Here is a 13,632-nt window from a genome sequence, read left to right on the forward strand (position 1 = left end):
TTTTTTTTTTTTTTTTTTTTTTTTTTTTTTGAAAGAGAGAAAGAGAGCAGGGGAGAGGGGCAGAGGGAGAGAGAGAGAAAATGTCAAGCAGACTCATGGAGCTTGATCCCACAACCCTGGGATCATGACCTGAGGTGAAATCAAGAGTCAGATGCTCAACTGACTGACACACCCAGGTGCTCCAAATCTTGAAGGATTCTGTCTGGTAAAAGGAAGCCTTTGGAAGGTTTTAAGGATGACAATCCTGTGATCAAACTAGTATTTCATCAGGGTGACTGTCAGGTTCAGAATATGGCCTAGAAGAGGACAGAACCAGAGGTAGGTAGATCACTTAGGCAAGGGTATTTCAGTAATCAGTGAAAGAGATGATGATGTTGTGAGCTAGAGCAAGGGAGAGGACCAGGGAAGGACAGGTTCACATGTATAATGATTGTTAATTTTATGTGTCAACTTTACTGGGTCACCTAGTGCCCAGATATTTGGTCAGATATTATTCCGGATGGGTCTGTACAGGTGTTTCTGGATGAACTTAACATTTGAGTAGACTGAATAAAGCAGACCACCTACCCTACTGTGGATGGACTTCATCCAATCAGTTGAACTCACGAAGAGAACAAAAAGGCTGAGTGAAAGTGTATTCCTTCTTCCTGATTGCCTTTGAGCTGGGAATTGGTCTTTCTTGCCTTTGAACTTGACCTGAAACATTGACTCTTCTTGGGGCTGGAGCCTGCTGGCTTTTAGACTGGAACTTACACTGTCATCTCTCCTTTGTAGGCCTTTGTAGTTGCACTGGAACTATAATACCATTGCTCTCGTAGGTCTCCAGCTGGTTGACTGCAGATCTTGGGATTTCTCAGCCTCCATAATTGCATGAGCCAATGCTTTATAAGAAATCTCTTTTCTTCCTATCTCTTTGTATATAAATTCTATTGGTTCCATTTCTCTGGCGAGTCCTGACTAATACAGGTACAGAAGGTAGAATCAGCGTAACGTGGTATTTCACTGTATGTGGAGGGTGGAAGAGAGTTGCCAAGGGTGATTCCTCATTTGGGCCTTATGGCTGGAGGAGTAGTCTTGCTATTGGCTGAGATTGGCAGTATGCAGTATGAACAAGAATTGTATGTTTATGTGTGCAGTGTATGAAGATGATCTGTACAGCTGTATAAATAGAAAGTTCGTGGGATTTTCAAGCTGTACAGAAAAAGATGCCTTCTATACACTTGGTTCTATGGGTATAATTTTACTTTATTTTATTGTATTTTTTAAGTTTTATTTTATTTATTTTGACAAAGAGAGAGAGAGAGAATGGGAGCAGGGGAGGGGCAAAGAGAATCCCAAGCAGGTTCAGCACTAACAGTGCAGAGCCCGATACGAGGCTTGAACTCAGGAACCGTGAGATCATGACCTGAGCTGAAACGAAGAGTGAGACACTTAACAGACTGGGCCATGCAGGTGCCCCTCTATGGTGTAATTTTATAAGTGATGCAAGAATCAATGTGGATGTGAAAAATTGGGAGGCTGCAGAAAATACATTTGATTCAGGGGTGGGCATTTCTGGGGTAGGCTGTGTAGCAGGAGGGCACCAGCTCTATTTGAGCATGCTGGAGATCCACTCTTAAATGGTAAGCGGGGTTAGGATGGAATTTAATAACTGAAAGAAGATAGAAGAGACAAGGGCCCCATAAAATGGAATTGAAAGTCTTTGAGGTCCAGGATAGAAGAGGGACTACAGAATATTTTAGACAGAATCTGTAGTTTTAGTTGGTATCTTATTTTATGTACTTTGACATCTGATGTCACACTTTAGCATAATTAAGATTCTTGGTGCCTATTATCATTTAATAACAATGGGTAGTATTTCTGAGCATTTAATATGTGCTGGACTCTGCTCGATTAGGATGTGTGTGCACATTCTTTATTATCTCTTTCAATCTCATGACACACGTGTTGGTTGGATCATATCAAATGACTTGGAGAGAAATTACAGCCCTCTGTCCCTTCAGCCCAATTACAAATTAAGAGAGAAGCGTTATTTGATTTCTGCTTCACCTTAGTCCCTCCTGAAAAAAACAGGAATTACAGAAAGTTGCAGTAAGTAGCAGGGCTTCATCTTCTCTTTTCTCCTTTGGGTCCGATGCTTTGTTAGTCCAATTTCGAGATTTACTTTGAGAAAAGTTATCCAAGCAAGTGAGCAGCATCTGAGCAGCATGTACAGAAGCTGGTGTGGGGACACAGGGACCCTTTTAGTGTGGTTAGAAGTGATTGGACTTGGAACTGAGTAATTGGTTTTGCTTATCCCTCGGTGGCTTTTCTTAGACCTCTTAATCAAGTTGAGCCTGCGTTTCCTTATTGCTAAATTAGGGATAATAATAACACATGTTCAAAGGTTGTTTGAAACAACAATCGAATTATTATCATGAAACTGCTTTGTAAAGTGAAATGTGAATATAAGATTCTTGTATTCATTTTGACAAAGTGACTTTAATACTGTTAAGTCTATATTTCATAAAATCTCACTGTGGCCCTCTCTTGAGGAGTTTGTGCATTCCTTTTGGGCACCGAAAGGACATTCCTCTCTGTGTGGTTTTCTGCATTGGTGTCTCCAATATATGCCCTCATCAGCCTTTTCTGAACAGCCAGGAAGAATGACGGTCAGTTTGTGCATTTCTATGCCCGTAGCACATACATGGGTAGAACCACTCCCTGCAAAGATGTACCTATCAGCACATGAAAGAGATGAGATGGAGTGGTTGTGACTTGCCAGAAGGTGCACCACTGCGGAGTAAAAAGCAGAAATAAAACCGTGTTTTGCTTCCCGGTATAGTTGTTAGGCGAATTCATTTTATGTCTTCCCTGAAATCATCACCCATGAAGTTCATTCAGCTTACTTGATGGAAAATTGAGTAGGTTCATAAAATATTTAAATTTGTGTTCATTTTCTTAGTAAAGAACCATTTTGAATTCCAGAAAAATATAATCTACCTAAATAATTACTGTCATCCCCACCCTTTACTTTTGTGAAGAGTGAGAAGTCATTTCAAATATTTATTCTTGCTCATAAGATAAAGAAACTGTTGGCTTAAAACAAGCAGACTGCGTGCCTGTTTTAGTATAGAAATAGCCACACGTAGTTAAAAGTTTTGCTGGTAGTTTACTGTTTGGTTATGGCCACATTTTTGGTTATAGTAGGCACTTGTTAATGGAATGAAGTCTAAATTAAAGCCTGATCTTCCGATTTTGCTTCATCATCACCTTCTAATTGTACTGAAGGACTAAAGAGCAACAAATCAGGTAGATTTCTAAATCTAAGGTGGGAGGGTAGATTTTCCTTTCATTATTCTTCCCATGCCCTGTTCAATGAGTCTCCCCCTGTCTTTACCTTTAAAAGATGACTATTAGGTGAGATCTCTTTTAACTTCCTGTATGCCAAGGGTTTCTTTCTTTCTTTCTTTCTTTCTTTCTTTCTTTCTTTCTTTCTTTTTTGTTTTCTTTCTCATCCCTATACATTCTCATTCTCTTTCCTTCAGCCTCAGAAGAAAATAAATAAAACTTCTCCATCGCTAAGGACAACCCATTCACTGGGGTCTTTGACTCTGTCTCCCTTTGCCTTTCCCAGGGCCAAGCCCCACCTGGCTTTTTTTTTTCTTTAATGTTTGTTTATTTTTGAGAGAGAGAGAGAGAGAGAGAGAGAGAGAGAGAGCGCGCAAGCAGGGGAGGGGCAGAGAGAGAGAGAGAGACAGAATCCAAAGTAGGCTCCAGGCTGTGACCTGTCAGCACAGAGCCCAAAGCAGGGCTTGAACTCATGAACCGTGAGATCTTGACCTGAGCTGAAGTCAGACACTTAACCAAGTGAGCCACCCAGGCACCCCACCTGAATTTTTAATTTTTTCTCATATCTCCAGATTTTGCTTCTGTGTTATTTTTTTTTTTTCTTCTTAGTGTGTTAATTGCTTGAGTTTCTCCCAATTTGACATACAACATTTGCCTGTAACTACTCTCCCATTTTATACTCTACTGATACAACTCCTCAGAAGCCTTGGCTTTTCTTCTCAGACTTTCTGCCCAGTCACTCCCATTGCACTCTGGCCTCTGTCCACCACCCTGACTGGCCAGAGTTTCTGTGGATACAATCACTGGTGATTTTCTAATGAGTGATTCCAGCATATTTTTTTCAGCTTTTTGTTTTATGGACTTTTTTTTTTTTTCAACGTTTATTTATTTTTGGGACAGAGAGAGACAGAGCATGAACGGGCGAGGGGCAGAGAGAGAGGGAGACACAGAATCGGAAACAGGCTCCAGGCTCTGAGCCATCAGCCCAGAGCCCAACGCGGGGCTCGAACTCATGGACCGCGAGATCGTGACCTGGCTGAAGTCGGACGCTTAACCGACTGCGCCACCCAGGCGCCCCTGTTTTATGGACTTTTATACTATATGTAATTCTTCTTCTTGAAACTTTTTCCTTGACATTCATAACGCAATCACTTTTTAATGTTTATTTATTTATTTTTGAGAGAGAGAGGATGCAAGTGGCAAGGGAGTCCCAAGCCGACTCTGCACTGTCAGTACAGAGCCTTATGTGGGGCTCAAATTCATGCACCCTGAGATCATGACCTGAGATAAAATCAAGAATCGGACACTGAAGTGACTAAGTCACCCGGGCACCCCCATAACAAAATCATTTTTATTATTCCTTTTGTACCTCTTTAATTGTTCCTTCTCTGTCTTCTTAGTAATTGTGTTATTTTTCTTTACTCAGCCCTCAAATATTGATACTCCTCAGTGTCCTTCTTTGATCTTGTGTTCTAGTCACTGCTCATACTCTGTCCAAGTGATCATAACCATTTTCATAACTGCAGATATCACCTACACACTGATGATTCCTGAAATGTATTTTTAGTCTAGACCTGTTCCCCACCTATAGGCTCATGTGGCCAATTTCCAGGTGACTCTCTTTGCCTAGACTTCCTCCAGTTGCTTCACAGTTTACAAGACCAAACCTGAATTCTCATGATTTCTCCTAAGCCAGGTTTTTTGTTTGTATTTTTACCATTTCAGTTAGTAACACTGTCCTCTCCCCAGCCACCTGAGTCAGAAACAAAGGATGCATTTATTCCTTCTCCCACTTCATTGTGCATATCCAGCCAAACCGCTGGCTTCTAGGTTCTAGTTTGAGGTTTTGTATTTATTTCCCTAGTCAGTTCCTCCCTTTCTCTTCCACAGCAACTGCTTGGTTCATTTCTTTAGTCCTCGGCTATTAGGACTAATAGAGGTGCCTTTTAACTGGTTCTTCAGTGTCATTGTGTCCTCCTCAAATCTGCCCTTCACACAGCCAACAGAGTGAGTGATCCGTGAAATGAAAAATAAGACCATTTCACTTTCCTGTGTTACCATTTAGTGTCCCATTCCTTCTTTCCTTGCTGGCAGCAATATTTCCCAAACTTGGCTTCATAGACATATGCATGTGCTTTAGAATGTTCAATGAGAAGTTCTCAATTTTGCATGTATATTTTACTGATAATCATTTTACAGATGATAACCTTATTTGTGCTTATGATGACATCTCTGTAAAAGAATGACCTAAAATTACTAAGTTAGCTTTAACTGCAGTATTTCTCAGCCAACGTCAGAAGATTCTAGTGTTTTACGGCATACTTTCAAGGATCTATGAGATCTAGTTCTATCTATCCATCTGTTTATCTCTCCATACAGATATGGGTATACCTGAATAATTATAAGTACGTATACATATAGAAGTTGCTTACAGATAATGATTTTTGTATATCAGGTATATGTGTGGATGTGTATATAATTTTTCCAAAGGGGTCTTACATAATTCAAGTTTGAATTACACTCACTCTACACTGGCCTCTACATATTTATTTTAGTATCTTGCCTTATATTTTTCTGTAAAGGAGTATCAAACCACTTGTGGGTCCTTATATACACAGTGCTTTTCTTTTCCTTCTTAAATCTGTGCTTTAGCTCTTACCCCTTTGGTATATGGAATTCTCTTCCTGCATTTCCCTAACTTTTCACTTTGAGCTCCTACTTATGCTTTATAAATTAGTTCCACTATCTCCTCTTCTAGGATGCACTGATCCAACAGGGTGTGCTGTTCAGTGGTCCTCCTGTTTTCATAATGCCCTGAGTAAATCTCTATCTCTGGATACACCATATTGCTTTGTAGTTACCTCCTTCAGGTCTTGTGGTTTCTTATCTGTATCTTTCAAGCATGGCACATAGTTGAATGAGAGATAGTGACCTGAAAATATATGGGGGAATCACCTTTGATTTCTATTAGTAAAGAGAAAGATCTTTCTATGGTCAGCTTAAGCAATTTCTGTCAGTTTCTCTTCTATTTGATTTTTTACACCCCTGGTTTTTATTTATTTATTTAAAAAAAAATTTTTTTTTCAACGTTTATTTTTTATTTTTGGGACAGAGAGAGACAGAGCATGAACAGGGAAGGGGCAGAGAGAGAGGGAGACACAGAATCGGAAACAGGCTCCAGGCTCTGAGCCATCAGCCCAGAGCCCGACGCGGGGCTCGAACTCACGGACCGCGAGATCGTGACCTGGCTGAAGTCGGACGCTTAACTGACTGCGCCACCCAGGCGCCCCAACACCCCTGGTTTTTAAATGCTTAATATGTATCTGCATGCTTCATTTAGTATTTTAAGTTAGGAAAATCAATGTCTAGTGTTTATATGAAGAAATTTTAGCAATAGAAAGGTAACACTTCTAATCTTTTCTGTTTCCAGGAGACCCATCTTCCCAATTTCAAGCTCAGGAACCTAGCAGTTCTGAAAATACATTAAATCTGCTGGAAGATTCTGGGTGTGATTTATCAAATGAGCAGAGAAGTGAACCTTCAGAGATGTCCCAGAATTTTGTGGAGAGCTGCACCCCCACACCCCCTCTACCACTCCCCATTGTGAGAAGACATTGTGCCACTGTGGAAAACCCTCTGTCTTCCCACATGCAATTCTTGCAACATCTACTTGAACTGAAGAACTTGACAGAATCAGGGAGTCTGAAAACAGACTTAAGCCACTTTGAAAATGACTTTTCCACAGTATCTCATTCTGTTTGTCAGTTGCTGGATGGCCTGATCACTTTTTACCGTAAACCCAAATTTCCTTTTTCGAGCTTTTGGACAGAAGCTGTTGATACTTTAGCTGGACTGATCAGTGATTGTAACTTATCTAATCATATTCTTAAAAAGTGTTCCAAGAAGTTGGAAGAATTTGAGAAAACCCTACTACAGGTTATTTTAAGGAGCAACCATATAAATCGGGTAAGTATAAAATATCTTCTATTCATGAAATAATATGTCCGTATTTTTTGTGAACATTCCCATTGGATAATATCAATTGCTGTCCCTTAGACTTGTGGCTCAGAGTCTCCAGGTAAGACCTTCTTTTGCAGCCATCTGCAGCTCTTACCCATTGTCCTGTCCCCTTGTCTGGCCTCTGATTGCTAAAGCATCATTCTCTACCTAGGTGCCTACTTGTGCACCTCTCTTAGAGGTGCTTGTGCATCTCTACTTTGAGTTATATGCCTTGTTTTTTATTGGTATCCTTGAGTTATTATCTTCTTTTGTTTCCCCCTGCCTACATTTACTTCCTATTGCTCAAAAAATCTCAATATTTTTCAGAAAACCACTAGCACTTACGGTTTCCCAATCTATAACTTCTCTTGAGTGTTAAATTCCTCATGATGGATTACCTGTACTGTATTGAATTTGTTCTTTTTCTGGCATTGACTAGCAGATGCCTGGAGGTCAAAGAATATTTTTCTCTTCTTTTAGAAATTTCATTGTAAGTGGTATAATACCTCATGGACCCTCTGCAGTTGTGGATTCAATAAGTAAATCAGCTGAAGAACATATAATATATGGATTTATTATGTTTTTTCTTATTTATTTAACAGAGCTTAGTAAGGTTGACTCAGAGATTCTTTTTTCACAAGTGACATTGAGGTAACCTGACATTGTTTTGTGGTTTGGGTCTTGAGACATAATGGATGGTTTCTTTTTTGTATTACTTCCTATCTTTCTTCCTATTTGATCCTTTATTTGGGAAACTCCAAATGCATTTTAATCCTTCTAATTGACTACTAAAAATACCACAGAGGAGACTAAAAGGTCTATCTAACTTACTAACTGTATTTCACTGTAGGAAGAAAGTTGTTAGACCTTGTTTCTTCTGATACATCATTGTCAAGTGTTTGTCCTCAGTGCCCTTATCTGAATGTTGTACAGTGTAGGCTTCACCTGAATTTTTAAGACACTGACAAAATCTGAACTAGTTGTCACCTAATTGTTGCACATACATCTGTTTTTTTCGTCTCTATTAATGTATGATTTGACCAATATTATAGAAAACTTGACAATTAAGCTTTTGGCATTTGTGAAAGATACTGAATTTTCTGTCTGGCAAACTAAATTTTTTTTCTACCTGATATGGTCAATCAGGAATTAAATATCAGATTTTTCATAGTAGTATCTGAGGTATATAATCTGTTTCTTAACCATTAATAAATATCTCATACTTAATATTTCTTAATATATTGTTGCATTCTTTTAAAACTACTTTAAGCAGGTTTTATATTGACTTGGAACCTTCCAGATATTGGAAGGAATTGATTCTTTATCAATTACCAGATGATGCGTATGTATTTTTTTCAGTCTAGTCTTTCACTTAAGGATTAGACTACACAAGAGTAGCCTTGGGACTTGTATGGAAGGAAAGGAGTATGTAGAAGAATCTTAGGTTGGTACAGATGGATCTGAAGAATATTTTCTATACCATTTGTCATGGTTCCAGCTGTTGTTGAATAGTTGGTCTGCAGTGGGGGAGTGAGTGAATGAATGGCTTTGGTATTTTTTTTTTTTTTGAGAGGTAATTGTTGTATTTAGAGAAAGTAGAATCATAAAATTGCTCACTGCATTTGCAATTAGGATGATAACTTATACATAAGTTTTAATGACACTGTCTCTGTTTTTTTTCTTACCAGTAAAAGCTTCTTAGATAAAACCATTCAAACTTTGTTGTCATTATTGCAATCATCATCATCATCCAGATGTGTTCATAAAGCTTCTTTATTAGAAAAAATGATTAATGATTGCTCTTACAAATGCTTTTTTTTTGTCTTTCTTTTTTAGTTTGAAGAAAGAATATATTCTGATGTGAAATCTAGATAGTTCCTATCATTGCATTTTTTCACTGATACTATTTTGGATTGATTAAAACAAACAAAAAAAAAACATAGTTCGGGAAAAATTTTGCTTTTTGGAAAAACCTGTTCCCATAGATTGGAAGTGTTCCCATAGATTGGAAGTTGTATTGCTTAGAAATGTGAGCCCTGCTATCGATTTTGTTAAAGTAAACTTCTGTTTGTGCAGTGTGATAGGAAATTAAGAAAAGTTGTGGTATGAATTGAGTCTGACAGAGGGATTTCATGTGTTTACAGTTCATCTATAGCCAGGTTTTAAATAAAATATGTATCTTTTACATGCTCTCAATACATATAGTAGTAAAATTATTCTGACCATAGCTTAGTTTTTCTTTAGTGATCAATAAGAAGCTGCTATCTTTCAAAATCTTGAGGTTATTATTGTGAATGTCACTATGTTGGGGCTGTATATACTCAAGAGATAGGAGGTTGAAGTGAGACACCATGGAAATTGTTTTGAATAATTCCCTAATATTAGCTTGGTTGAAATTATTAGTAAGTTTGGGGTAAGTATATTTGATTTGTGGTTTTTCAGATTAGGATAAATCCTATTTATTTTTGTGCTATTTTGTGCTATAATATATACTATATTTATTTAATAACAAATGTTTAGGAATTGTTATCTTAGTGCTATGCCTGCATCATATTTTTAGGATAACCACTAGTGTGGGACTAGAAGGTGTAATTCACAATGACATATCTGACAGGTACAGAAGATATGTATCTTGAAACCAGATGGCTTACAGAGGTCTGCAGTAGGCTTGCTCTAGGGGTTCTGGGAAGCAGTCTTGACTTAACTTGTCTTCTACTTATAGGCCCCAGCATGGCAAGTACCTCTCACTTGCATATTTGCCTTGGGGTCAGGAATGTGTGCCTGTGAGGTATTTAATGTCCTTTGCTTGACTGATAGCCTGACCTTTCCTATATTTCCAGACCCCAAAATGTGTTTATTTCTACTATTAGGTATTTCTTCCACTTATTTTTTCACAGGCCAGGATACTATCATAGAAGTTTAACAACAGAATGCTTATGATTCTATTTAGATTTAGCAATGGTCTCTTTGTCTTAAATTTCCTTTGTTTTGAAAGATGGGAAAGATTATATTAAGGTAAATATCAACATGTATAGTTATCTTTGAGTTTTCAGGTACTTAGCATTTATTGCTAAATCTTAGAGGTATAATAGTGAATTACCTAGAAAACTTTGTCTTCAATTTCTTATTTCTTAAACCATAAAACAACTCTTAGACATATTAGCTGTGAAATTGAAAAAAAAAAATAAAACAATTTGCTGTCAAGTAGATATTAAATTAGAATCTTTCACATGTATAGTAGGCAGAATAATGGTCTGCCAAAGATGTCCACATCCTAATCCCTGCCTGGTATTTGTGAATCTTTTATGTTGCATGATGGGTTGGGGGTAGGGGATTAAGGTTGCTGACCTCGGGATGAGATTAGCTTGGATATCCTGTGTGCCAAATACTTACACGGGTTTTTGTAAGTGAAAGAGGGAGGCAGGAGAGTCGTCCAGGTGGGAGAGGAATTTGAAGATGCTGACTTTAAAGAAGTCAGAAGGGGCCATGAGCCTAGAAATGCAGGTTGGACAAGGCAAGTAAATGAATTCGTCTTGAGAGCCTCCACAAGGAATGCAGGCCCGGCAACACCTTCACTTCGGCCCAGTGAGATGCACTTCAGACTCCTGACCTCCAGAACCGTGGCTGAATAAATTTGTATTGTGTTAAGCACTAAGACTGTGGTAGTTTGATACAGCAGCGATAGGAAATAATACACTATTTTTACAGTGTTTTCACATCCATCATGTCATTATATATTTATACAATAACTCTGTGAGATGGGCCTCATTGCCATTTGTTAGATAAGAAAAATGAGGCTTAGAGAGATTTGCCCAAGGCCACCAAGCTGGTTAGCACTGTGAACGCTAACACCTAGTATGAGATTTGAATGTGGCCGTGCTTTCCCTCTTCATTCTCCCTCCTCAAAACCCTCAAATTTGGCAAAATTGACCCAGATTCTAGGATATATGCAGATATTGCTTGAATAATCCCCCACTCCAGCTCCTTAGTGCACTGCTCAGAGACCAGAACTACCAGATCTTTACTTCTGTTCTACCACCATTGACACCTCTTTTTTTAAAAAATTTAAAGTCTTACACTGCTGTTTCTTAGGTCATTCATTCACTCGTTCATTTTTGTTTATTTTTTAGTGAGCTCTGTGCCCAATGTGGTGCTCAAACTCACAATCCTGAGATCAAGGGTTGCACGCTATACCTAGTGAGCCAGCCAGGAACCATGGTTATTTTATTTTTTATCTGTTCACTTTGTATCATGGAAGGTAAAAATTTATGTCTTATGTCACTGCCCTCCTCTACCTACTCTCCAAGCATAGGTTTTGTTAAATCAGTATTACATATTTATATTAAGTATGTAATTTTATTAGCACTGAGACATATAATACAGAATGATTTCATTTCCTTTTTGTACAACTTTTTTTTTTAAAGATAATAGCTTAGAATAATTTCCCCCCCATTTGCTTAGTTTTCTATCTACCCATAATTGATTCTTCTTTCAAATACTTTGCTAGGATTGTAAACATCCTCTTAGTGTGGCCAAACAAAGTAAGCCATTTATCAATTTGATCTTTTATTTTTAAAGAAACACCTTCTGGGGGCGCCTGGGTGGCGCAGTCGGTTAAGCGTCCGACTTCGGCCAGGTCACGATCTCGCGGTCCGTGAGTTCGAGCCCCGCGTCAGGCTCTGGGCTGATGGCTCAGAGCCTGGAGCCTGCTTCCCATTCTGTGTCTCCCTCTCTCTCTCTGCCCCTCCCCCGTTCATGCTCTGTCTCTCTCTGTCCCAAAAATAAATAAAAAACGTTGAAAAAAAAAATTAAAAAAAATAAATAAATAAATAAATAAACACCTTCTGGAGCCCTCCATCTTCCTGTTCTAATCTGGGCCGATGCTCCTGTGTCTGCTGCTCGGCGTTACTCTAGGGACTCCTTTTCCTTTAATCACCACCTGGAATTCCTTCTGCTGCTTTCTTGTGTCCTGTCTTGTCGTCTCTGGATGTCATCTATTACTTTTCTTGGTCTATAACTTCATTTAGTGATGCCCATTCTTTATGAGCTGACTTAGAATGGGTTCATGGGATATAATCTTAAAATATTTGTTTACTTCAAATGTTGTATTCCAACTTCAAACTTTATTAATGGATTAGGATAGATTTCCAGGTTGGAAATCATTTTTCCATAGATTTTAAGACATTTTTCTACTAACTTTTAGATTCCCGTGTTGCTGAGAATTCCAATGTAATTGTGATTTTAATTCCTTGAATGTGATTTAGTCCGCACCATCATGTACCCCCAGAAGCATTTAGCATCTCTCTTATTCTAACTTTGTTTTGTGACTATAGGATGGTGTACCTCAGTGTGGGTCTTTTAAAATTCTTCTTCATGAGTCCTTAGTAAGTCCTTGAATCTGGGATTTTATCCTTTGGTTCTGAATTTTTTTTAACTTTTTTCTCATATAGTTCTGTCTTCTCTGTTCCCTTTCTCTAGAACACCTCTTGGTCTAATCCCCTAAATTTCTTTTCTCTTTTATTATACTGTTTATTCTTTTTAATTTTTGTTTTTTTCCTGGGAGATTTCCTCCACTCTTTCTTCTAGCCAACTACTGAAATTTTTATTTCTGCTGACATATTTTTAGTTTCTATGAGTTCTTATTCTCTTGATTGTTCCTTTTGATGGCCTCCAGTTCTTGTTTTATATCAATAAGATATAAAATGTTTATATATTGCCTCTGTTTTCTTCTAGTCTTGATTTATCTATCTCAGTTGATATAATCTTCATTTTTAAGGGTTTTATGGTGCCTTGAGTGAATCTGGAAAGATGGGTTAGACGTAAGATGGCCACCTGACAGATAAGTTGTAGAAGTGTGCTGAGTGGTATGCAAGCTGCTTGGGAAGAGCCAGTGAGGCAAGAGAAAGCCTGGAGAGCCCTGGAATGGCCACAGGTTTCATTTGGGAAGGAGTGAAATTCAGTAATGAATGAGCCTAATGTGATGGAGAAGGACCAGGTCATTAAGGCTCTTGTATGTTTTGTTAAATATTTGAGTGTCTTGAGGTGTACAATTAAATATTGCATGCATAATTTTGTATATAGAAGCATGTGCTCTTTTTCCTAGGAAGGTGCTTATAGTTTTTATATGATTCTGAAAGGATATTGTGATCCTCAAAATAAACATCTCGGAAATCATTTGGACTGTGGCACACTTTGCTGAAATGAATTGTTTCTTCTCATCCAGTTCTACCCAATTTTCAGAACATGGCTCAAATCTTGCTTTACTCATAAATTATTTCTTATCAATCTGATCCAAAAATGGGC

General features: G+C 38.2%; 1 protein-coding gene across 1 annotated transcript in view; it reads left to right on the forward strand.

Annotated features, from left to right (window-relative positions):
- MEI4 (meiotic double-stranded break formation protein 4) overlaps positions 1–13,632 on the forward strand; it is a 211,033-nt gene that overhangs the window by 53,946 nt on the left and 143,455 nt on the right. Inside the window, exon 3 of the mRNA XM_040473996.1 lies at positions 6,761–7,296. Within this exon, the coding sequence (XP_040329930.1) occupies positions 6,761–7,296 (536 nt within the window). The remainder of the gene's footprint in view (positions 1–6,760; positions 7,297–13,632) is intronic.

Source organism: Herpailurus yagouaroundi, unplaced genomic scaffold (assembly GCF_014898765.1).
Source record: "Herpailurus yagouaroundi ecotype Mexico unplaced genomic scaffold, PumYag 139, whole genome shotgun sequence".
NCBI classification, from domain to species: domain Eukaryota; kingdom Metazoa; phylum Chordata; class Mammalia; order Carnivora; family Felidae; genus Herpailurus; species Herpailurus yagouaroundi.